At 39.6% G+C, this 24831-nt stretch overlaps 2 protein-coding genes and 1 long non-coding RNA gene across 10 annotated transcripts in view; 2 read left to right on the top strand and 1 right to left on the bottom strand.

Annotated features, from left to right (window-relative positions):
* The window catches only part of LOC144053496 (DENN domain-containing protein 5B-like), a 56050-nt gene extending 48820 nt beyond the window's left edge, over positions 1 to 7230 (top strand). For all 5 annotated transcript variants that reach the window (XM_077567996.1, XM_077567999.1, XM_077567998.1 and 2 more), the window contains 2 exons: positions 681 to 855; positions 2959 to 7230. In XM_077567996.1, coding sequence (XP_077424122.1) covers positions 681 to 855; positions 2959 to 3142 — 359 coding nt within the window. In that variant the 3' untranslated portion in view covers positions 3143 to 7230. The remainder of the gene's footprint in view (positions 1 to 680; positions 856 to 2958) is intronic.
* On the bottom strand, positions 2448 to 11321 carry LOC144053504 (uncharacterized). Of its 4 annotated transcripts, none has more exons than XR_013294458.1 (3): positions 11128 to 11321; positions 7301 to 7494; positions 2448 to 3189 (listed from the first exon to the last, which is right to left on the bottom strand). It is a non-coding gene; the product is annotated as an uncharacterized LOC144053504 (long non-coding RNA). The 4 variants fall into 4 exon arrangements; XR_013294459.1 differs by having other exon boundaries at positions 7301 to 7452; positions 11128 to 11317; XR_013294456.1 differs by lacking the exon at positions 11128 to 11321 and adding an exon at positions 9213 to 9335.
* sinhcaf (SIN3-HDAC complex associated factor) lies at positions 9432 to 22850 on the top strand. Its single transcript, XM_077568010.1, has 6 exons — positions 9432 to 9598; positions 12505 to 12632; positions 12699 to 12798; positions 13014 to 13137; positions 13293 to 13443; positions 18190 to 22850. The coding sequence occupies exons 1-6, from the start codon at positions 9449 to 9451 to the stop codon at positions 18482 to 18484; spliced, it is 948 nt and encodes a 315-aa protein (XP_077424136.1). The 5' UTR covers positions 9432 to 9448; the 3' UTR covers positions 18485 to 22850.
* Positions 22851 to 24831: the final 1981 nt, after the last annotated feature.

The following is a 24831-nucleotide window of genomic DNA, read 5'->3' as shown; positions in this document are numbered from 1 at the left end:
TTTTACATCATGAGAGATTCTTCGTCGTCGCTGGAATCGGCTTCAAAAGTTATTTCCTGCTTCATGGGGTCCGGCGTTTCTTCCTCCTCCTCCTCGCCACGTTGCTCAGCCTCCAATGAGCTCTCACAGCGCCAATCGTCGGTATTAGCGGCGGAAAGAAGCACTACGCGCAATACAAAAGCTAACTTACAGCATTTCTTTCCGAAAATTTTTCGACATACAGTACGCGCAGAAATGTTCGTATGTACCGTTGTTCGTAACTCGAATGTTCGTAAGTAGGGGAGCGTCTGTACCCCATTCGGGCCCACTCGCAAGGTGCGCGGTGTCGGCAATGTGGACGCTGGTGAGATTAAGTGAGGATATGGATCTGCTCTGATCAACAACATAAATTGTGAAGCCAGGCAAACGTACGCTATTTGTCTTTTACCTAAAAAAAAAAGTGTTGTTTGCTCAATGTGAAAGAAAGAAGGAACAACAGTCTGTGTTTGTAACTTTTCTCTCTTTAGCTAGATAAGGCTTGACATGTACTCAACAATTGAAATACTTTAAAATATTCATGTCAATTGCCCCATCTGCGCCACTGTTACAATATAGGATATAAGCATTAAATGGGAATTTGGCACTTGAAACTGCAGTATATATCTATCCTAAAATTCTGTATATGTGTCGCTTTGTAATAGAGAAGACCGTGGTTTCCATGGAGACAGCCGACCAAGCAGGCCACCCCCCGGGCTCTATGCTGGTAAAGGAGCCACCTTGCGACTTGCTGTGCCACTACGTCAACTCCATCAGCGCCTCGCCGCGAAACATTGGGAAAGAGGGCAAGTTCCAGCTGTTGGTTTGCTTGGGGGTCAGGTGAGTGACTCCACAATATGCACATTTTTCCGATCACCCGCATTTCAATAAGGGGAACTGTCGACATTTACAGAAACAACAAGTTCTCCAACAATAAACAATCATATTGGTCGATTTACCATGCACCAAAATACGACCAAGTGTTACGTATTGTAGTTTAGTGACTTCTATTGATCATGTTAAATAGTGAATAACACAAATCGGACTCGGGTCGTCTGGTCGGAAGAAGACATCTCACTGAGCTAACTGGCTGATGAATATCTGAGTGTTTTTTACTGGTGATATGTAAGTCAATTTGTCGTCACCGGGACATGGTTGGAGGGTTAGTATTAGGCTTTCAGTGAGGTTGTACACGTTACGTCTTTACATGGGACACTAATGGTTGAGGTTAGGAAGCGGCTCAGTGAGGCGGTAGTATGGTTGAAAGTTACAGAATATGTAGTAAACAATAAAACAATCACTGGCCAATTAGCTCAGTGAGATAGACGCTTGGCTTCCGACAAAATGGTTCGGGTTTAAATCCCAGAAATGACACTTGCGGTTCACTTTACTTGGGTTGCTAAACTACAACAGGAAATACTTGGTCGTAATTTGGCACATTTCAAAACGACCTATGTGGTCGTTTATTGTTGGACGATTGTCTCTATAGAGATCACTTCCTTGCATACTTTTTGGGTCAAATTTGACATGTTTTGACATTTGACAGCAATAAAAAACTGTACTGGAAATGTCATTCTTTCGTCATTAAATTTGATGACTTTTCCTAAAGTGACCCAAACTACAAAATTATGAAAATATTTAAAAACCTTTTTCTTTTGTACACTTTTGTACAAGGTTTGTAAACACAAATTTGAACCAGTGGTTCTGAGTCTCATTGTCTGGTGTTTTATATATTATACAGCACATACATAATTTTGAGTTTTTTATTTTATTCTATAATACTAATGTTATTGTGCTGTGTTATTGTCCAATTTCCTGCTGTAAATGTAACCATTATTGTAACGGCCGTGGCTCATGTTGTAGAGACGGTCGTTCAGTAACCAGAAGGTCGGCTGTTCGATCCCCGCTCTCCCCCAAGTCATGTGTCACTGTGTCCTTGTATCCTGCTTTTACATTATTTTGGGTAAAGGATGCAGTTTCCAGTTTACTGACTCCCAGAGGAAGTCGCCTGTAGAATGAATGTGATTACCATTCACATGGGAAGGATAGCATCTGCCTTTTTGTGAACGTGCAACAATAGAGTTTGCAATTTATTACTACAGTGAGTGAACCCCCATTTGTTGCGAGGGTTCCAGACTCACCTGCTGTTGGTGAATCGCCCCAATAGAAACACAATATGAAAAACATCTTTTTAATGTAATTTTACCCCTCACACATGCGTAAAACATATTAAAACTTATCAAAACACACTTTTTAAAATATTCCTTAGCACCTGTGCTAATGCTCTTGCTCGCAGTTTTCCCAAATTAGAAGCTAGGTGTGCTTGCTTCAAGTTTATTCTGTTACGGTGTGGTCACGGAGCGGCGTGGTGTCTGTCGGCATGTGAGGTGGAGGACCCAAAATGCAGGGAGGCAGGAGAACCACAGCAGGAGTGCGGGCGAGACTGGCGTGCTTTATTTTCCAGAAAACACTAACCAGGGTACTGGTTAATGCTAACTAAACAAGGAACTGAAAAGATACAAAATCAAAGTGACAGACAGAACTCCGGGGGTGACCGTGACAAGTGGCAATGTTCCCACGCCGACTGATCACCACCCGGGAACTAAATACACCCACACTAATTGGGTAACTAGCCACACCTGGGGCCAGGCACAAGTGGCTGAGGGCCCGGATTGGTCAACCCGCGGAAGGGCAGGAACCCACTCACGACCAATCGGGACCCTCAACCAAAACCAGATCTTCCCAGACATGACATATTCGTCACTCCCAGTTGAAATTTACTGCACAACTGACACAAAACAAAATACAATCAACCAACCATTGTATGTTTAAACACCAAAATGTTTAACTAAATCATATCATTTCATCAAAAGACAATGCTCTCGATGAGCAAAGTCCATCTATGTATTCCATGTGTAACCAGCAGGCCTGTCCTCTTTTTAGGGACCGTCTCCTCTCCCAGTGGCTTCCCCTTCTGGCCGAGTGTCCCCTAACATCGCGCACCTACGAGGACGGCGCCCTGATGCGGGACCGCGCTGCCGTGAGCTCGCTCTCTCGCATCCTGCACACACTCAACGAGTTTGCAGTCACACTGGAGACGTCGCTGGTCAAGGGCGTGGCCCTCTGACGCCCGCTAGTAGATGTTGCCACGCTGGCTCCCGAACTCCTTGTTTGCTGTACAAAAAAAAATAAAGTCACGAGTGGATGGGAATGAAGCCACGTGAGCTCCAAACCTTTTGCCTTGTAAATGTCTTTACACACTGTATCTGCTTCGGGAAGTAGTTTGATCCTCCTTTGTGTAATTACACAGGGAAAAAAAAAAACGACAACAAAACAAAAAAAGTACATTGTTGCTTCTTTTGGGGCTTGCTGCTACCCTTAAAAATACTGCTTTTGTACCCTTGACTCTTCACTTTTACAATTTCGAGGCACTCTTACCACCTCAAGCTAAAGTGGTACTTAAAATGCCAGAAATCGGAAAACCACTGCAAAATATGAAATTAACTGGTCTTATAAAGTTTAACACCTGTATGTATTGATTGATTGACTGAGTTAAATCTTGAAATCCAAGAACATTAAAATCAAATACAAATGAAAATGCAGTTGAATTACAAGGAATTAAAATGAGCAGGAAGAAGTAAACATTTATTTACTCTTAACCCCATTTTTGCTTCCTTATGATCACTATATAACTATTACTTTATATGAATATCAATATAGTAGTAATAATATTGAGTAGAATAACAGAGAAATGATCATATCATTATCAGCAATATCTTGGATATTAAAAGAAAAATTAACTAAATTTACAAGTGTGTGTGTGTGTGTGTGTGTGTGTGTGGTCTTGTTTTTGTAACATAGTGGGGCCAACATTTCGGGATTTCACAGAGTTGTGGAGCCATTTTGTTGGGTCTCACAAGTTTAGACCTCTTTTTGCGGGTCAAGACTTGGTTTTAGAGTTAAGGCTTGAACTGGGTTATGATTGAGGTTAGGGTACGGAATAGGGGTAGGCAATCATTTTTTATGGCTGGGGTTAGGGAAAAGGGCTAGGAAATGCATTATGTGTGTATATATATGTGTGTGTATACAGTATATATATATAACAGACAATCAGCGGCTCGAAAAACTCTTAGACACCCTGAAATGAAGGTCCCACTGTACTCCGAAAAGCACAACTCATTGAATATTAAATGAGAATGAGGACTTCTTCTACAGTATTTAGTTCGTATCCAAGAGGAACTGGTGCTGTAAAAAATAAATAAAAAATTGACAAATTGGAGACTGTTAGGGTTAGGTATAATTGTCAAACTCCAGCAGAAAAATTAAAGGCATGTAATCGCCAAGTGTCAAGGGGACAAAAGCATTGACTGGGTACCACCACAGAGCCAAACAATACAGGTCACAATACAGTAGTTAAAATTACAATATGGTGGAAAACTTAATTTATTTCTCTAGTTTATTTCAAGAAGCAAAACTCATATAGATAAACATTTCCTGAGTTGTGTTCTTGTTTTTGTAATTACATTTTGGCGACTATTGAAAACTACATTCACCTACTCAAGAAATGTAAATATTGTAGGAAACATAATCAAAAGGATTTTGATTGTAGTTATTGCAGGGTGGATGATGTTCCAGACCCACCAGCATTAGGTACAAATCCAAACTATAGAGATTACATGTGCAAATGTCTATTTGTTAAATCACACTTAAATTTACTAAAACACTTTTTTTAAACAGATTACAAACAAATTTGAACATACAAAATTGCAAACATAAAATGTACAGACAATTCTGTACGTACGTATTGTAGTGTTTGTGCTTGTAGGATGCAGTGCCTGGTGTGGTGGTGTTACATTGGTGAGTCTGCATGCGAGTCGTTAGGCGTGAGCTGTGGTTGACAGCAGCTACTGTGTCAATCTGATCTGACTGTGCGAGTGTATCGACAACTAACTCTTCTTTCCCACGTGAGAACATTACAGTAATTCAGTATACTGTATAAACCCATTTTTAAAAATCACTTAAAAATCCTGCGTTAATAAAAAAAAATATATAACAAAAAAGTAGTGGTGCTCCAATTTCTCGACCATTTTGGCATATCAATGCCTTTTATTGCTGATCTCAAAAGCCAATCAGCCAATGTGTGGTGGCCGTGGCTCAGGGTAGAGCCATTCGTCCAGTAACCGGAAGGTCGGCTGTTCGATTTCCACTCTCCCCAAGCCATGTGTCTGTCAGACAAGACACTTCAGACACATTCCCTCCAGTGTCACTTACACTGGTGTATGGAAGGTGTGAATGTTTGGTGGTGGTCAGAGGGGCCGTAGGTGCACACTGGCAGCCACGCTTCCATCAGTCTGCCCCAGGGCAGCTGTGGCTATGTATGTAGTGTCCAAAAAAACGCTTTATAAATCTGATGCATTATTATTATTAATTAATATTAAGCATCAAGTTAGCATCCTGCAACACATACCACAAAAAGATACCTTGCCATGAGCAAATTCATTATGACATTTGAATAACAAACACTCGATGTCTTTTGAGTAAAGGGAGGGATTACAAAATTGTTTTTGAATTGTGATTAATCAAAAAAGTCAATTCATCGATTATTAAAATAATTGTTAGTTACAACTGTAAAAGAAATTGAGAAATATATAGCTAATCCATGTGATTAGTATCGGCAATGGTCGCCAGATCGCACGAATGGATGATTGTATCGGTATTGAAAAACAATTGACAGATTAATCGATTATTTTTTTAAATCCTTAGATCCAGCTCTAAAGGAAATTGAAAAATATACATGTAATCCATGAGATTGGCAGATTTTATCATGGCTGATCGGAATCGGCAGGATAAAACCCTGATCAGAGCCACCTTGCCTTAGTATTTTTGTGTATTAATATTAATCTTGTTTAACACAGTGAATCTCAAAGTGTGTCACAAAATAGAATCATTGCCTAACTACAGTTCAGTTTTATTTAACTTTAAAGTTCAATACATTCGTATTAATACTTAAGAACTGTTTGTTTGAAATATTTATTTAGGTGTTTAGTTACTGTACATTTTTTTTTGTTCAACTTTTATGTGCAGTGCAATTTAATTGAATCAGTACCGGTTTTCTTTCCTATACTGTATTTAATTGCCGTGTTCATGTTCAAACTGGATAATGTTACAGTGTCTTACGGAAATGTTAAATGTACTCTTTAGGAGTAAAGTCTCGCTATGGATGAAGTACATTTTTAGATGGTATTTGGTGTAAAAGGTTTCACTTTTCACATTCAACTACATAAATAAGTGAACTTTTCTACCACATTATAATGTAATTAGATACACCTGTATACCAACAATGTGCTACTTTTCCTGAAACATGTAGTTAACCCTGACAGTGTTAACACTCCTCCTACTGTTGTTGCTGGCACTCTCTTGACTTTAAAAGGAAACACATGCATGGCCAAATCTGTTTGTTTTGTCTCTCGTGTGTTGTGATCCCAACTATCAGGATTTAGGTATTATTTGCTTAATTTCCACAATGAAAGAAACCACTGTGTTGTGGTATGTTTTGATGCTCTTGTTCTTATTATATCTGCTCTGTTAACTTCACTTTTTTGTTTTGTTTGACCCAGACTAGTGCCGGTCCGTTCTCCTCTCTTCTTGTTGTAAATATGTTAGCCTCATCTAATAATCTCTCAATGTTGTGACATTCAAAGGTAACATTATTGTCTCCAAACTATAGATTCTGACCCTGTGGATGGTGGGCCTGCTGTTTGTCGTACATGAAAGTGTTAAATAGAGAGTAACAGAAACCACAAAATGTATTATACCCCCTTGTTTGTTGCGGAGGATTTGGTCCACACACACCTGATATAAGTCAAAATCCACAATATTGAGAAGACCATGTAACAAAAAAAAGTTTTCAATTCCTCCTACACAATTTAAACACATGAAAACACACTTTTGAAAGTATTCCTTAGCACTTGTTATCACACTTTTGCTGCCCAGAAATGAGATTTCAGACTTGCCTGTATTCTGTAACCCCCCTTAAAAACGGTGGCTTAAAAATCCATGATACAGCGGGTTTCACTATGCTGCGTTTCATTTACCAGTTAAGAAACACCGTCTTTCTCCTGCACTGTCTCACAAGCACTATGTAAACCAGCCTTTATTATCATTCAAATACAGAAAGAGAGCGAGAGAGCAATAAATGAAGGTTATTTATGAAAATGTGACATCACCGATCAAAGTTACTAATGAAACAAGTGGAATGTGTCTTATTTTCTCTTCGTTTACTCACCTTGAATCTGGTTGTGGTAGTCAAGTCCATTGGTGTCTTGACTTCTGGGTCAAATTTGTGCCGTGTGTGTGGATGGGTGCCTTTAGCCTAATGAAGCCTTGACAATGCTGGAATACTGTCAGCAGGTTTTGATGCATGATGTGAATCGAGAACTGCAAGCAAAGCATGATGCTTATATCGATAGTGATGCGAACCTATCAAAGAGCAAAGACCCATTTGAGAAATGATCAAACAGCCTGTTATAAAGAAATAAATCCGGCATTGTAGCCTTTCATTTTCAGACATCCTCAACATTTGACCAAGAAAAACACATTTCAAACTGAATTCACCTTTTTAGACTCAAATTAGAGCAGAAATAAATTTAAGCATAACATGCAAGCACTAAGACTTTTTTTATCTCTCTTCAGGGATGCAAGTATAAATATAATTTGACAAATTAATGAAAGGGAAAAGAATGTCATTTTTATGATATACTATATTTTAAAACCATCAATAATAATATTTGAAAATATAGAATAAATAGAAAATAAAACAGCTCTAAGTACAAATGCTCTTTTTTATTATTATTATTAATTTATTTATTTTTGCTTATTAATTAGCTGAATTTCCTTCCCTTCCAGGGATTGAATTTCAAAAATGAAATGAAATTGTTTTGGTGTAATACCGCAGATGTTATTTTTATAAAAGCGTTTTTATCAATGATATTTCCCTCCAGGGATTAAGAATAAAATTAGATTAAAATCTGCACAATAAATAACAAATATAGTTTAGTTTCGGAGTCATACCACCGATGTTTTTTGTTTTTGTTTTGTTTTTTTAATAATAATTTTTAGATGAAGTTGCCTCTGGGATTTAAAGTTAATTTAAATTAAAAAAAATACTATACACTAGTAATAATTAAAAATAAATATTTATTAGTTTTACTGTCAAATCTGATGTAAAAATATTACTATTTAAAAAAAGAAAAAAAAGAATGTATACATTTTCGCCCCACTTAGATGGGTGTGACAATCAGTGGATCTTATCTTAATCTCCCTCCAAAGATTAAACATTCTCTTGGAATATAATTAGTATAGTAAAAAGAAACAAAAATTTAGTTTTGGAGTAATCTGTCAAATCATTGTTTTTTTGTGTGTGTTTTTTTTGTAAACTGTGAGTGAAGTGGCGTAACACCAATTTTTAACAATTGGACATATTTAAAAAATCACATCAGTGTAAAACAAAATTAACAACACATGATTTCTTCAAATAAAGCGTTAGAAATAAATTCAGAGTAAAAATGTTCCTTTAAAAAAATAATTTAAATTGCTTATAGTTGAAAAACATTCACTTCTTTCAATTCAGTTTTTTATTTGAAATTTCACATTGAGAAACTTTTTACACTAATTTTTTCTGATATTTATTTTTTTTAAATTACAAATTTTTAAAAGCTGTAAGGTTTTATTTACTAACGTGATTTGTTGTGAATGGTTGGCGATATAAAACAATTGTTTTACAATGAGGCAAGGCAAGATTATTTCTATAGCACATTTCATACACAAGGCAACTCAATGTACAAGACAACACCTATAAAAATAAACAAACACAGCAGTTAACATTAAGAGCAAAGCCGAGAAAACAAAAGTAGCTTACAAAATGTACTAAAATAACATACATTGACAATGTGTTAACATAAGACCGCAAACTTTTAACATTTAGAGTAAATACATTTTCGAAAATTATTAAGGGGGGGACAGGGTAATAAATTTTTTTCCGGCTATTTCTTTTATTCATTTACTTTGACATGTTATCTACGCAGAATTTTTTTTTAACATAAAAAAAAAAATAGGTGATTAAAATTTTGAAGTAGAAATTTGGTAATTATCAAATTAAAGCTCATCTTTAGGGTTCGGTTTTAGCACAACTATCTCACCTCCAACCTTGAGTAAAGCCATCCGCCTTGTGCCATCTGGCGGGTTCTGTAGTAAAGCAGGCGGCCCCGCCCCTTTGGCGACATTCTCCAATGTGCCCTAGCAACCAGGGCCGAGCCTCCAGTTCCCGCGCAGTGTTCCCATCCTTATATGGGCAGCAGAATGCAGACGCACGCCTACGTCATGGTGTCGTTTATGCAAATGAGGGCGATTGAAGAATCACACCGCGGCCTCCAAAATGGAGGCGTGTATGGGCGGCGCATGCGCACTCGAGTCCACAACTCTCCAGTCTGTCCCACAGGCGCAGACATCAACAAGAGACGCGGTAGTCCCGTTGAAAACACAAACACTGTACGGAATACTACTTTGTTTTCCCCAACTTTACAAGGTAAGCAGCCTGTTGTGGGGGGTTTTCTTATTTTTTTGTAACGTGAACCAGCGGGTTTGGAGTATTCGGTCTCTTAAGATGTGCAATTTTACATCAAACTCCTCTTGAGTTGTGTGCTTTCAGTTCAGTGGCAGTTTAACTTGTGGCTCGTTGTTTATAGGGGGGGGGTGGATTTTGATTGTAGAAAACGCTGAAAATATTTTATTTTATTTTTTAAAGAAATTAACAAGCTGTATTTCGCACGCATGCAATGGCTGTTGTTCGTGGGTCGATGCAGCTGGCAACCGGAGCCGGGGGGTGTTGGTACGGGACGGATAAGGAACGACCCCAAAATGTCGATTTAAGTCGTTTTTAGTTACGAATAGTTGCAATGAATGTGTTTCTGGACGTGTTAAGGCGCACATTGTGGCGCTGGTGGGGCGTGTGTCCCAGCCAAGTTGGAGGAGCTCTCACGCCCACCCGTGTGCGGGAGCACGCGGCAGCAGGCTGTCAACAAAACAAGCTAACACGAACGTACGAGCGTGCCAAAATGCTAAACTTACAAAACATAATTTCTTATCCATTAATGATGTTTAAAGCTTTAAAATCGAGGGCTCAGCACACGACGCGTTGAAGTCAAAAAACATTGACGTGGTCGCTGTAAAAGAGTTCATATCAAATTACACCGTTGCATTTTCGTCAAGAGTGAAAATATGTTCAATGTAGCACTATCTGACAACTTGGCGTCATAAAACGGACCAAACGGCGTCGAGTTTGCCGACCGTCGAGCTTTTTATTTGTTAAAAAAAAAATAATAAGATGGGTGCACATAAAGCAGGTCGTGTGGCGTGCCATGCTGCCTCCGCCGAAGAGTAGGCGGTGGGAAACAAAATGACGACTTGCACTTTTCCTCTCAAGGAAAACAAGTCGCGGAAGCTATTAAGCCAAGAGGTCGCGATAGTTTTGGTGGCGATTTGTTTTGTGTGACTTTTAGGAAGGCGTTTAACGGATATTTGTGTTTGTTCGCATCACGTCTCCCTCCGCCACGCGCTCCCTCCGCCGCCTTTCTAGAGCGTGTGCGTTCGTTGCCATGTTGTTACGTCACAGTACTGTAGTCTGCTGCTGAGATCTTATGGGTCTGCGAAGATGCGCTACTCTGGAGGCAAATTTGCAGTTATGAGTCGCGTTAGAAGCCATAAAATACTTATTGGCGCTTTGATTTACAGGTTAGTGTGTAGTTTTTCTGCCATCTAATGGAAGAGCATTTACCGGTAATTGTTCTGCCCGTCACAATACCTAATCGGCATAGATAGATGAACAAGGAAACATTGTAATTAACTAATGGACAAAATTTTGGTGGGTAAATAAATATAATGAAAATTGTTTATTAGTAACGGTGTCGGTTATGCTCATCCGAGTGTGCTCTCTTTGCATTGTGGCATCTCTGTGGCTTCATACTGACAGAAGACCCCCTAGGATTGATGGCAAAAAAAAAAAACACGCACAGTCGCACACTCTGGGAGGTACAGTTTTGCCGCAGTTGTACTCACCATGTGCTGTGGAGACTCTAGTTTTGCCTAGCAACATAGCGGCATCCCTCTCCAGTGGGCGTGCTCATTGGATTCATAATCATCGGTGGACTTCTCAGTCCACGTCAGCGTTCCCCTGCAGCTTGGGCGTGCGTGCCGTGTAATATTTTGGACTGGCCAAAACCAAAGCATGCATGCCGAGAGCGCAGCATGGTGACATGATCTGTCTGACACGCTGTCTGACTGTTGACCTACTTACCCCCCAACAAACACACACACACACACAAACACATCCAACAACACAATCCCATGTGGGTCACAGCAAGGGATGCAATAAAAAATGTATTTAGTGCTGTGTTCGTGACTAAGCATCACATTTTGGGATTAAATTTTGGGAAAACAGTGGGCTGATCATGACTTTTGTGGATTTGTCATAGTACCCTATTACGATTTAATGTTGGTACAGTGAACGTGCAATTATCGCAGGGGATATTTTCTATTTTAAAGGAAGTAATTTTATCCCTACCCTACGTTTTAAACACATTGACACATATAGCAAATTTTTCAGCGTGTCTTGGGTCGTCCCCAGGGCCTCGTGCCGGTGGGATATGCCCAAAAAAACTCTCCAGCGAGGCGTCCAGGAGGCTTCAGAACCATATGCCTGAGTCTCTCCCGGGGGACCGAGTTTCTCACCCTATCGCTAAGGGAGAGCCCGGACACCCTGCAGTGTTAATGGTGCACTGCTTCTCCCTCCTGAGACACCGGATGGTGGACCAGAATTTCATTTCCTCAAAGCCGTCTGTATGTTACGGTAAAATAGTTAACAAAAAACAACAATTCGTTAAATAAAATCAGAATTACAGTACATAACATCTATGTCAGTGTCATTATGTCTCATAGAATATTGCCATGTCCAATTTGGTCAATAACACATTTTCACAAATCGATACTGTTGGTCAGTCCCCACAATTTCTGGCCAATCTAAAGTGTTAGAAATAACTTGCTGTCTTTGCTCATGCAATGTTAATGGCTAAACAAGCATGCCATGTTTTTGTTTTGCTGAAAAGTGATGGTTTTGGAGATGGCGAGGATTTAGCCCTACACCAGAAATAAGAAATACGTGTAAAGATTTTAAAGAAATTAGATGTTATTTTTCAAATATTAATGAGTAACAAGTTGCACTTCAATTTGAACTACTGAAACTTTTTGGTGATAGTGTAATTATTGACATGCTCTGTCCTTTATTTACGCCATAATTTACATCCAATGGATACTTTTTTAAATGTATTTATTTGTGTTGTCTGAGCAGACGCAGGCATGTATTTGTCATTAGTCATGTAATTCGATTACGTCTTTGACAGGTGGTAACATCTTTTGACTGATTTTCTTTGCTTGCAGATGTTTGGCTTCCACAAGCCGAAAATGTACAGGAGTTTGGACGGCTGCTGCATCTGCCGAGCAAAGTCGTCCAGCTCTCGCTTCACAGACAGCAAGCGTTACGAGAAAGACTTCAGGAGCTGTTTCGGGTAAGTGCAGACCAGATGGATCAGTGTGCACTTGGCACTTTTTTCTCCTAACGAGACTCCTTGCAGATTGAGTGAAACACGTTCTGGAGAGATCTGCAACGCTTGTGTACTCCTGGTGAAGCGATGGAAAAAGCTACCGGTGGGAACCAAGAAGAACTGGAATCATGTGAGTTGGACCTCACCCTTACCCCCGCAAAAAATTATATTCAGTGAACCCAATTTCTAATTGGCAAGTGTTCCAGACTCGGTGGCAATAGGTGAAATTCTGCCATATGGAGACTTTAGAGAATGTTGTTCAGAATTATTGATATAGCAAGTGAACACGTTCTTCCATCCATGCATCCACTTTTAATCATTGAGTTTAATGTCTTGTCTGTGCAGGTGGTTGATGCTCGAGGTGGTCCCAGTCTGAAGTTGACCTCCAGGCCCAAGAAGATCAAATCCCTCATCAAGAAAGCCCGTCCAAGCCAGATCAACAGGCTGCAGAAAGAGCTCAAAAGAAACTGTTAGTTTTGACTTCCATAGTGTTTCTTTATAAAGTGACATTGGAGTCAAAATGAACCTACAACTTTATATGTGAACTTCATTTGACTTTGTGTAAAATTTTGAATAGATTGTTATCTTTAATGAGCTTTCTGACAACTGCGTTCTCCACTTTAGATTCAGATGCCCACAGCACCACTTCCAGCGCTTCCCCAGCTCAGTCTCCCAGCTACAGCAACTTGTCCGACGATGGCTCGGACACTGAGCTCAGAAAAGGGTCTGGCCGCTCGCCTGTCTTCTCCTTCCTGGACCTCACCTATTGGAAGAGGTACAGTCCTTAGAACTATTTAAGCAGGGAGGACACATAAAGCTATTTTTAACAGCTTAACAAATTTCTAAAATGCGAGAGACCCCACACCTTCAACAAAAGCACTTTGCTGCTGTCTTGTGACATCCATAGGCAATTACAAAGCGTGTTTTTGTATGTGTTAATTGGTTCTGAAATTACAGAATTTCCATTTTTGAGAATCTCTTAAATGTGTTGTCTGTTCAGAGATCCAGACTGCCCCTAAGGCTATTTTGACATTGCAGTGGTCTATTTCACAAAGCATGTTCAACAAACACCAAGACTAACCCTGAACAGCGAGTTGACATGCCCTGAGATTTCAGGACAGCTGATTTGAGGTAGTTATGTCAACGCAGAGTAGTCTCGCCTGGCGTTACCACGGCACAAAAAAAGACCACATCAATGGATCCTTGATTCATTGAGTCACCATGGCAACGGGGAAGCAGAGCACGGCACCGTCCTCTTCTTCCGCGTCTTTAGAAAAAAAAAGTTCAACACCGCAGCGGCTCCCCATGGAGGAAGGCGGCGTGGGAGATCATTGCTGCTATTACAGGGAAAACCTGTTGAATGGTAACTCATTAATTTATTTCATTTAGGTGCAATCCTTCGGGGGAAAAGCGCACTTGACATAAGATGAAATATAAAAACATTATTCAAACGGTTATAAGAAAAAAACGGAGCGCAACACACAATATATGCTGTGATGTTGAGCGCATGACTGGCTGGTAATGTTGCAAATGTGAGGACAGGTTAAATTGCGTATGTAGATGATGGACTGTGATGTGAAACGGTAACGCTCAAAAAGATAACTGTCCTGAAATCCCAGCATATTTATGCGCGGTCTGATAACAATCTCACGACAAATATTTAATTCCCTGCGTAATAATGCGGCAACTTCATCAATAGTGTCATTGTCAAAAGGACATGCCATGTTCGTGACAAAAGTGGACTTTACGCTATAGACTATAGACGTATTTACGCAAACACTCGCTGCAGCAGACTTTATGAATGAGGAAATTCAATTTTGTGTGTGGCTTAAAGGAGGACAGAGAAAACCTGCAACCAACCAGGTTTGATTCATGGACAATGTTACTACAATAACTGACCGAGAGCTTATATGACCTATTTTTATGAAACAGGCTAGAGTTACCTCTTTTTCTCTGGTTTCAGTTACCTCCCTTTCTGAAACGGAAAATTCAGAGTTTCACACATTTCAGGTTTTTTTGACAGAGAGTTCTCACTAAACCTGCTTTGTGAAATAGACCCCAAAAAATCAATTCCAGTTTAATACATTTTGTAGCAACTTTATTCGGACGTACGCTGCCATTGTTATTTATGTCGCAACATATTCAGTGTGTAGTGACGTAGAATGGCGGCTGGCACTCTGCCGAGCAATGTGAAACGCCTATAAAGAAAGCAAGGTAAGCCTCCATAGCGTTTTTTTTTTTATAAGGGACGATCAAAACTCTCGAATGCGTCTGGTAATGACAAGAGCACGGAATGGGGGTTCCACCGATCGCATGTTGTTTCTTTAGGAACTACTACTAAAACACTAGTGGCCCCGCAAGACCGTCCAGCTGTTGTAGTACAACCGCGTCTTCTTTAAATGTGTATTAAATGTGTGAATTGGATGGATGTTCAATTCTTCAATCAACGTTTCAAACAAAACGGCTCTTTGCCGCAAGAAATCATAGTAGAGGAAGAGGGGACAACACGGGGGGAGGAACACCTTGAGCTGGACGCTGTCCAGTAGCACGAAAGTTTTACTTGTAATTTACACAAGTGTCAGCCAGAACCCTTTCTGGGATTTTAAGACGGCCAATTCTCATTGGACTTTGGCATTTCAAATGTGAAGGATAATTGATTGCTTTGAATTCATTTGGAGAATGTTTACTGATAAAGGCTACTTTTATCACTGTCCTGCGAGCATGGGGAGCTCATAAAAATTGGGCATGTGTTTAGTCCGCATGGCCGTTGCGGGGGTGGGTTTGCACCTGATGACACCATAGCGTGAGCACCCGCTCGCTTTCTTGGGTTGGGAGGGTCAAATGGAGGAAAACACCACTTTGGTGATGTTCTTGGTGAGGAATTAGCATTTTAACGTGGCTAAAAGCTCCAACAAATAATTTTTTCACATTACTGTCCATTTAAAAATCATACGATGTGATTTTCAGATTTTTTATTTTAGATTGTGACTGTCACAATGGACATGCACCTATGATGGGTGAACTTGCAAAATCGCAGGGTGTTCAAATACTTACAGTGCTGCTAAAAAGTTTGTGAATCTGTTGAGTAATTTCGACTTTCCAATTGTTTCAACCTGATTTTGTTACATTACCATTACATTTTAGGTGTACGTTTAGCATTTTAATGCATTGTTCTTAAAAAAAAAAATTGTGTAGTCAAAACTAAATTAAAAAGAGTTTTTGGTCAATTCATGTAGGTGCAAAAGTAAGTGAATTCTGAGCTGCATTGCTTAAAACAAGCAGTCAAGTAGGATCAGGTACAACAAATTGGTAGCTAAACTAACCTCTGAAATGGACCAATGAAATGAGAGGTTTAGCAAAGAAATTGTGCATCACTGACTGAAACAGAGACAAAACCACATCACTTTAGTCTTACCCAGGTGAACCCATACAGGTTAGTCATGCTGAGAGGAAGAGAAATTTCAGGGGACCTCAGGAAGTGGGTAGTGACAGCACATCTGTCTGGGGAAAGCTATAAAGTCATCTAAAAAAATTGAGCTTCATCACTCCACTGTGAAGCAGATCATCTGCAACTAAAGAACACTGAAAATTACTACAATCCTGCCTAGAAGTGGATGACCTTCTAAAATATCAGCAAGACCCACAAGACAAATGATAATTCAGGTGTAAACTAACCTGTGCATCACATCAAGGGATTTGCAGACCTCTTTTGCTGCATCTGGGACACATGTGCATGCTTCAACAATCAGAAGAAAAGTCAATCGACAAGGCTTTCATGGAAAGCTTGCTAGGTAGAAGCCTCTGCTCACAAAAAAAGATCAAAGCTGCCCATCTCAACTTTGCCAGAGAGTACCTGGACAACACTGAAGCTTTTTGGAAGTCCCTTCTGTGGACAGATGAGTCCAAAATTGAATTGTTTGGTCACAACTGAAACAGTCATGTTGGGTGAAAAGTCAACACTGCATACCAGCAAAAGAACATTATCCCTACAGTAAAGCAGGGTGGTGAGAATGTTAAGTTCTGGGCTGGCTTTTCATCCTCAGGACCTGGAAAACTCCACATAGTCCAGGGAATCATGAATTCAGAAGAATATTGTGAAATCTGGATCATAACCTGAAGCGGTTCTTTGTGAAGTTACAGCCTGGTAGACGATGGATCATGCAACATGACAATAATCCAAAGCATTCCAGCAATAAAACCAAGGAATGGCTGAAGAACAACAAGATTTGTGTCCTGGAAGTGCCCAGTCCAAATCCTGATTTAAATTCATTCAAAATACTGTGGCGGCACCTGAAGCGGGGAGTTTATGCTAGACGCCCATCCAACCTCTCTCAATTGGCTGCATTTTGCAAGGAAGAGTGGCAAAAATCCCACAAAGTCTATGTGAAAGACTGATAAGTCACTAAAGAAAGTGTTTGGATGAAGTTCTCATTGCAAAAGGGGGTGCAATGTCAGATTGAGAGGTTCACATACTTTTGCACCCTTGAAATCAGAGTTTTTTTTAAATCGACAACTTTTGTTCAATAATGAATGACAATATTATCATTCTTTTTGTACAAGTCCATTATTTTCCATGTCAGCATTGTAGATTGGGGTATGACTAAACATTTAATAAGGTTATTTTAATATTTTATATAAAAAATCTGACCATGCCTGCAGGGTTCACAAACTTTTGAGCAGCACTGTATTATTCTCACTGTATATACTGCTACAGTATGTCACGGTAATTTCATGGCATGGCTGATATGCAATTATCACTTGTAGTATTATCATAATTTATGTTTGAAATGTTTACATTGAAACTATTTTGACGGTAATTCAACTAGTAGTCAGTAATTTAGTGTACTGTGATTTTAGTGCCCAAAATTTTAGTGCCTCCTTGGATTTCACCATACTCTGCAAAGCAGATTTGATCCCCACAGAAAAGGATTTGCAATTGCCGTAAATACCACAAGATGGTGGCAAAGCAAGCTGCAGAGGACGGGAGATCGAGTCCGGGCTTCAGCCTTCCTGGGTGGAGTTTGCATGTTCTCCCCGTCCGTGCCTGTGTGGGTTTTCTCCGGGTTTCCTCCCACATTCCAAAAGACATGCATGGCAGGTTAATTGAACACTCCAAATTGTCCCTAGGTGTGATTGTGAGTATGAATGGTTGTTTGTCTGTGTGTACCCTGGATTGGCTGGCAACCAGTTCAGGGTCTACCACGCCTACTGCCCGCAGCTAGCTGGGATAGGCTCCAGGACCCCCCGCAATCATAGTGAGGAATAAGCGGTTAAGAAAATGGATGGATGGATGGTGGCAAACCACTTGAAACGGTGAGGATCATAAAACATCGCCCTACATCCAGCATTTACATAATCATGAATCCATGTTACATAAATATTAAATTGGCTTTTTTTAGGGGATAAAAAAATCAGCAAATTTGTGAATGCTATAACATGGCTACACAGGGCTTCACTCTACCCTATATTGACTTAGTTTGTGAAAGATTAAACTCAGTGATTGTCCTCTTGATTTTTCCAGACAAAAGGTGTGCTGCGGAATCATCTACAAAGGTCGCTTTGGTGAGGTCCTCATCGACCCTCACTTGTTCAAGCCATGCTGTCGCAAGAAGCAGCAACACGAGGACGAGGAAGAGGAGGAAGAGGATGATGATGACGTGGAGGATGAAGAGGTGGAAGTTGAGGGGGGCCAGGTGGGAGATGTGCTCGTCAGCCGAGCGGCATCCCCGTCCAAGGAGGAGCAGCAGGCGAAGGAGACGATGACAACGGCACAGCTATGCGTCACCTTGGTGACGACATCAGAAGGAGGCTGGTAAAGTCGTCTCCTGCGCACATCTCCCTCGTCCTCCTCGAGCACTTGAAGGCGGCGTGAGGCTTAAAGCATCTGAAAATCTTCTGGTCTTCTCGGTTACAATGCTGGAGATTTGTTTATGTGTTAGTTGAGTGTTTTCCCAACCTTTATTGAGCCAAGGCTTTTGGGTTACATGTGTATTTAAAAAAAAAAGCATTGTGACACCGCCAAACAAAAATGTCATGAAAGTAGATATTCAGGTTAAATATGTACCTTCTTCAATCTAGTGGAAGAGCATTTCATTGTTCTACCAGTTACTGTATGTCACTGGCATAGATAGATGAACAAAGAGATATTTCTTGTAGTTAATGAATATGAATTAAGTAAAATTGGATAAGTTCCAGTGATACACCTGATGATACACAGGGCTGCAAAGGGGTGTAAATTTTCCAGTAAATTTCCACAATGTTTCTGGTCAATCTCCATTGGAATTACAGTGGTGTCTTATGATAAGAGTTGAATTTGATCTGTGACCAGGCTTGTAACTCAAAATACTTTTCTTAAATCAACTTTCCTCGTTCAAATGAACTGAAATGTCATTAATCTGTTCCAGCCTCCCCCAGGAAAATGTAAGAGGAAAATAAGTAGCACTCAATAATATTGTACTTTATAAAAATAAAATAAACAAGTTATAATATAATAGAATAGAATATAGGGAATTAAACATTTTGTGTTCATGATAAAATCAATTGTGGCTCCTTCTGGTATCCCTGACTTGCCGACTTGGTCATTATAATACAGTCATGCAGACAAACAAAGACAATTTTCACAACCACAGACTCATTAAGTGCCACTATTATTATTTATTTTTCGCATAGGATAAAGAATATATGCCCGCGAGTATTGTTATATTGTCGGTCTACATGTGTTGAACAGTTTATGTTCAAACAGCCATTGCTTAAGACGTTGCCATAGAAGCTATTTGTTAACTCTCCTATGGTGTTTTGCATTGTTGTTAGCATTAAGATTAACTGACCTTTTTAAGGTAAAGTGATTTTGTTGTTTTATGTACACATCATAGAAATCTATTTGTTTTATGTTTAGTTTGACAGCAACTGGAACTGGGAGTGGCAGTAAAGATGAACTGTTCACTAACTTGTGCAGAGTTGAGTTGCATTCACTGCCACCGTACAGCAGTTGTATCTCAAATTTTTGCATGCACGTCAAACAAAAAAAAATCAGGCGGCACAACAAAACTATTAAGTCACGTCACTTGGACTTAAAGGCACCACTGTAACTCCAAATAAAAGCATGACATTTTAACAGATTTATTTGTAAATCGAATTTAACCAATTTACAGTTAAAAACTTCAATTTGTTTTGACAGGTTAATCTCATAAATTCAGCTGTATTGCCAGGACATACTGGTTGGGAATCACTGTATTAGACAGTTAACGTATGGACTTTCATGTCTTTCCTATTGTCCTATTTAATAGTCTCACTCTTTTAGATACATGCTGGACTTTTAGTTTGCAGGTACATTTTGATTCCACAAGGCAATACAGTTCATCCTCGTTTCTTCCGCAAGACGCCTGGGCTATTTTTAGTTTCATCACCCAACATTCAGGATATAAACCTAAGAATGAACATATACAACGCATTTAGATGACCCACACCTCTTCCAATGCAGAAAAATGAAGAAACCTTGGAAACAATGTTTTAAAAAAGTGTTCATTCCGTAGCCGGTGTAATCAGGGTGAATGATTGATTACGTTTTTTTTCACCCCACTCCGCAATATAATTTGGTAAAAGCTGATTGAGCATTTATTTGATATCCTTAATATCCAGTATACGGTTCATGTACTAGTAGGCTACATGCTTTGTCCTCACTAATAAGTTCAGCAGACTAGTAGAATGACTACTTCTAGTGAGACCCCCCCCCCCCCCCCCCCCACACACACACACACACACAATTCTATATGTCGTGCAAACTACTATGGCAACTTTGGCATACTAGTAAAACTGTGTGTTACTACTGAGGCAAAACTGCGCGCTAGATGACAAGTGCGAGCCTGTTCACTAGTATGATTTTGTCACCAGTGGGTTGCAGTTGTCATCTAATGTGCAGTTTTGCCCAACGAGTAACATGTAGTTGTCCTATTAGTTGATCATAGTTGTGCAACAAGTGAAGACAAAGAGCGTACTACTACCAAGACCTTAAACTGGACTTAAAAAATCCCAAATAAATGCTGAAACTGTGGCCTTTTCCTACTCTCATAGTAAGTTTTGTGGTGTCCACTCTCGCCAAAGAGTTGGTGTTTGTGGGTCGGATTAGCTTAACGTGTGCACAAGCAGTGCGCTGTGCTACAGTTTGAAAGCAGGCCTATTCACTGATTCAACAGCAAATGCACCAGTCTTACACACACGTGCGTCTCATACACACACACACACACACACACACACACACACACACACACTGTGCGCAAAGTGTTCATTCCAAATCAGTTTCAAGGAACAAGAATGAGAAAGTGGGGAAAAAAGGGTAAATCGCGGTTATTTATTGTGGGCCTCAGCACCGCGTAGTGTATATTTGTTGCATGACTGGTAAAGCCCACTCATCCAAAAGACCCCCACGATCTGATGCATGAGTCGACAAAATTGCATGGCCTTATATAACGTGTAAATCTTAATTTTTTTATTATTGTTTTTTTTTTTTCTGATGAGCTTATTTTTGTATGGAAAAAAACAAAACTAGACTTGTGGAAAAAATAGAAGTGTCTTTCTTTGCATAACAATAACACACAACATGACAAAACAAAGAATCAACTTGTATTTGTTCAGTAATATCAGTCAGTCGTTTCTGTCATTCCCCGTTCAGTATATGATACAAAAGTAACTTTAAACAAGTTTCTGGAGAGCCATTTGAACATTTGTTCCAGATCCTTGATATCCATTTTCAGTTCTGTGTACTAGTACACTATTTGTCCTCACTAGTAAAACAACAAAAGCTAGCTACAAGATATCTTTTATATTGTATTGATTACTACTGTCAAGTCTTAATGAGTTTAATCAAATATGAAAGTGTTTTTTTATTGCAGACTCCCCATTTTTAGATGGATATTGTATAATTTACTTGATAACAAGAATATCCATCTTAAGATTGTATTAGTAGACCAAACGTGGCACTAGTAGTGGGTAAAAAACAAAACACACAAAAACAAAACTTTACTAGTAAGATAGAGACGTTCCACCAATGCCCTGAATTGTCTTACTAGTAAACAAACAGTAAGCACACATAGTGCACTAGTAGTCTACATTAATAGACTTTAAGATGGATATCAAATACATGTTTAAATGGCATTCTACATAAGCTGGAATGTCATTGCACTTGTTGTATACCACAAATATGTTGTGATACTCCTTTGTTTATTGGTACCTCCAAATTACATCTATTTTATAAAGTATGTTTGAGAGGTGATTTTTTTATTTTTATTTTTTACAATTCTCACTTGTAATAATTGATATTTCTATTATTTTGCTTACCTAAACATTAGGTACACCACAGATTAGCATACAATCTGAGTTTCCATAAAGTGAAATTTTATTTTGTTTTTCTTTTTGAATCTGTGTTTATGTAATAACTTGACAAGTGAGCATACAAGATGACTTTATAGCGGAAGCCAAAGCACATAAAAATTCCCCTCCTTTGCCCCCAATGTCGAAAGCAATGCAGGTTTTTTATGGACACTTGCGCTTGTTCCAGGTCATTTGTATGTATGTTTATGTTATTATTTTTAAGAAGAGGGGGGGAAAGAACACTAATATGAAATTTCACATTGTAGTCTGGAGGCAGTCAGTAAGGTATGTATATATTACAAGGCTGGGTGGGCCCTGATGGGTTTTGATTATTTATTTAATTATTTCATATTTATTTTTCTCTCGTTGCATCCCTGCTTTTCAAGTTGTAATACTTGCTATGAATTCTTTCCAGCTTAAGCGTCCGCATTGTCAGGATTATTAGTGCAAATTCTCCTGCGAGATTTTTGCATCACATCAAATGACTTGGTTGTCTATACTTGTAAAGTGTTAAATATTTATTTCCTCGTCATTGGACTGGTGTGCAACCTAACTTATTGTACGCAATCATCACTTTAGATGTGTGTCAACGTAGACTGAGCAGCTGGTAGATGGCAACCAAACTGTACTCCACTCCCTCTGTTTTTAGCCCTGTAGCTTAGAGAGCGATCACTAGGATCCACCACGCAAGACTTTGCATGTATTGTTTGCTATGCATTCATTTTGCTTACACATTAGATGAAGCGCTTTTGTATTTTTTATACATCATGTACTTTTTTTACTTGTCCCTTAATAAAAGTAATTTTGTGAGTTTTATGGGAATGTTCTGTGTGAATTTGTCTTTAGAATGCACATCAACAGTTTTTGATGTGATGGTGGCATTTCTATTGACATTAAATGTACATCATTGGTGTTTCTATTGGGAATTTGTGCCATGTGATGATATGTGAGATTTTCAAGGATTTTGCTTTGAAACAATGAAACTCATCGTTGTTTGATGTTCTTGAAAGTACGTGGGAAGGCCATGGCTGCATACTGTGTACTTACTATGTGGCAGCGTTGGATGGGGGCTTCAAAGGGGAATTATTGTACTTGTTCGGACTGCCACTGGTTGCAAAAAAAAAAGTATGTGAACCAATTTTTGCACACATTTCTCATCAGCTATATCCTCTGGGGTTTGTAGTCCCTTCTCACTAATGTCACTTTACCCAGAATTCTAAGTTACCGGTTACCCAACTAGGACAAGCACGTCTTTGACACCAAGTGAAAACACGAAGAGAGAAGTCTGGTTATTAATGTAACTATATTGAATTTCGTAAAAAGGTCCCTCCTCCCTATTAGACATTACAGCGACACATTGGAACTAGCCGTTGCTATCTGGAAAAGCTGAAGTTGGATGGAGTGACAGATCCCTATTTCAGCCTGGTCAAATTAAGCTACCCTGCCAACACACCTATGTGGGTTGGATATGGGCTGGTGAATGGGTCCCATCTGGGCTGCCCATCTAGGTCCCAGTAAATTTTGTCCAGGGTTTCTATGGTGGCCCCATGTGGGCAAGCCCACACAGTTAACCCAGTTCTGAATTGACACCCACTGAGTTGATTTTAACACTTTTTCATAGTTCATAATTCCACACTTTCCAGAGTTAAATCAACACTCTTAAAGTTCAGTCCTAAAAAGTGATTGCCATGACAGGGATTCAAACTTGGGTACCATGTAACCAAAGTCAGACATATGGGCCCTAGCTAAAACCCGCATAGGCATGGGATGAGCTGGTGAATGGGCCCCAGCTTGGCTGCCTAGCTGGGGCCCAGTTAATTTTGTCTGGGGGTTCCGTGGTGGCCCCATGTAGGCAAGCACAGATGGGCTCAAAGTGGGCCTTAATAGGACAGCTTTCTCCCCTCTGGGGCCCACTCTAGCTGAGTTGATTATGGTGTTCCTGATTGTACTCATAAGGGCTCCATTCCCAATAATGCCACACAGTTATTTTGTTACAAACTTTAATAACAAGGAGACCAGTAATACAATCAATTACCGTTTTACAGTAATATTGAATGCTAAGAACAACAAATGGTCAGTGTCCCTTCACTGTTAAACATAATTATTCATTTTCTACCTCAAATGAGTCTGGAACCAGAAGTCCTTGTTGAGGTGGCAAAATATTGCTAGTTGGCAGACTTCCTTTAATTGGCTCGAAGGGGGAGGAGTTTTCCCATATTTTTTTAGAATGCTGTGCAGCGCTTTCTTCCAGGTTTGAATATTAATCTTGTGCTATCAAACTTGTATGAAAAGGCCTATTAATGGGCCAAGCCAGAGCCCACTTATTCTTAGTTTAGCCCATCTACTGCCCAAATGGGCAGCCCTTCCTCTTGCCCAGCCAAGTGGTGCCAATATGGGCCTCAACTGACCATGTTTGCTGTGTAGTTTGTTCCCCAAAGTGACAAATGAGTACAGGACCCCAAGAAGCAGACAAAGCACACTAATTGTTTAACCAGTTTATTTACAAATAGCACCAAAAGGCGATGTAGCAAGAATGGTAGTTCAAAGTAAACACAAAATAACACGTAACACGGGAGAATTGGATATAAACAAAAATACCAAAAACAAAGCCTCCAACTGAGGGGCGTCGTAAAATCTAAAGTAACTAAAACCAGAACAGCAAAAGGACAAACTGGAGTAACGTTGACAGGAGGTACTTACGCAAAAGAAAAGACTAGAAAAAGTACCCAGGACTGATGACACAAGGAAATTGAGTCTGGCTCTGGCAGTGAGCAATTGACTTACTATAACCCAACGC

The sequence above is a fragment of the Vanacampus margaritifer genome, chromosome 6 (genome assembly GCF_051991255.1).
Source record: "Vanacampus margaritifer isolate UIUO_Vmar chromosome 6, RoL_Vmar_1.0, whole genome shotgun sequence".
Taxonomy (NCBI): domain Eukaryota; kingdom Metazoa; phylum Chordata; class Actinopteri; order Syngnathiformes; family Syngnathidae; genus Vanacampus; species Vanacampus margaritifer.
This window is presented reverse-complemented; position numbering and strand designations above follow the sequence as displayed.

Excerpts from the sequence above, each read along its gene's own strand:
- sinhcaf (XM_077568010.1), top strand. The coding sequence starts at position 9,449 with ATGGAGGCGTGTATGGGCGGCGCATGCGCACTCGAGTCCACAACTCTC. Across the intron at positions 12,633-12,698 it reads GACTTCAGGAGCTGTTTCGG|ATTGAGTGAAACACGTTCTG; the intron begins GTAAGTGCAGAC and ends GACTCCTTGCAG. Across the intron at positions 13,138-13,292 it reads GAAAGAGCTCAAAAGAAACT|ATTCAGATGCCCACAGCACC; the intron begins GTTAGTTTTGAC and ends TCTCCACTTTAG.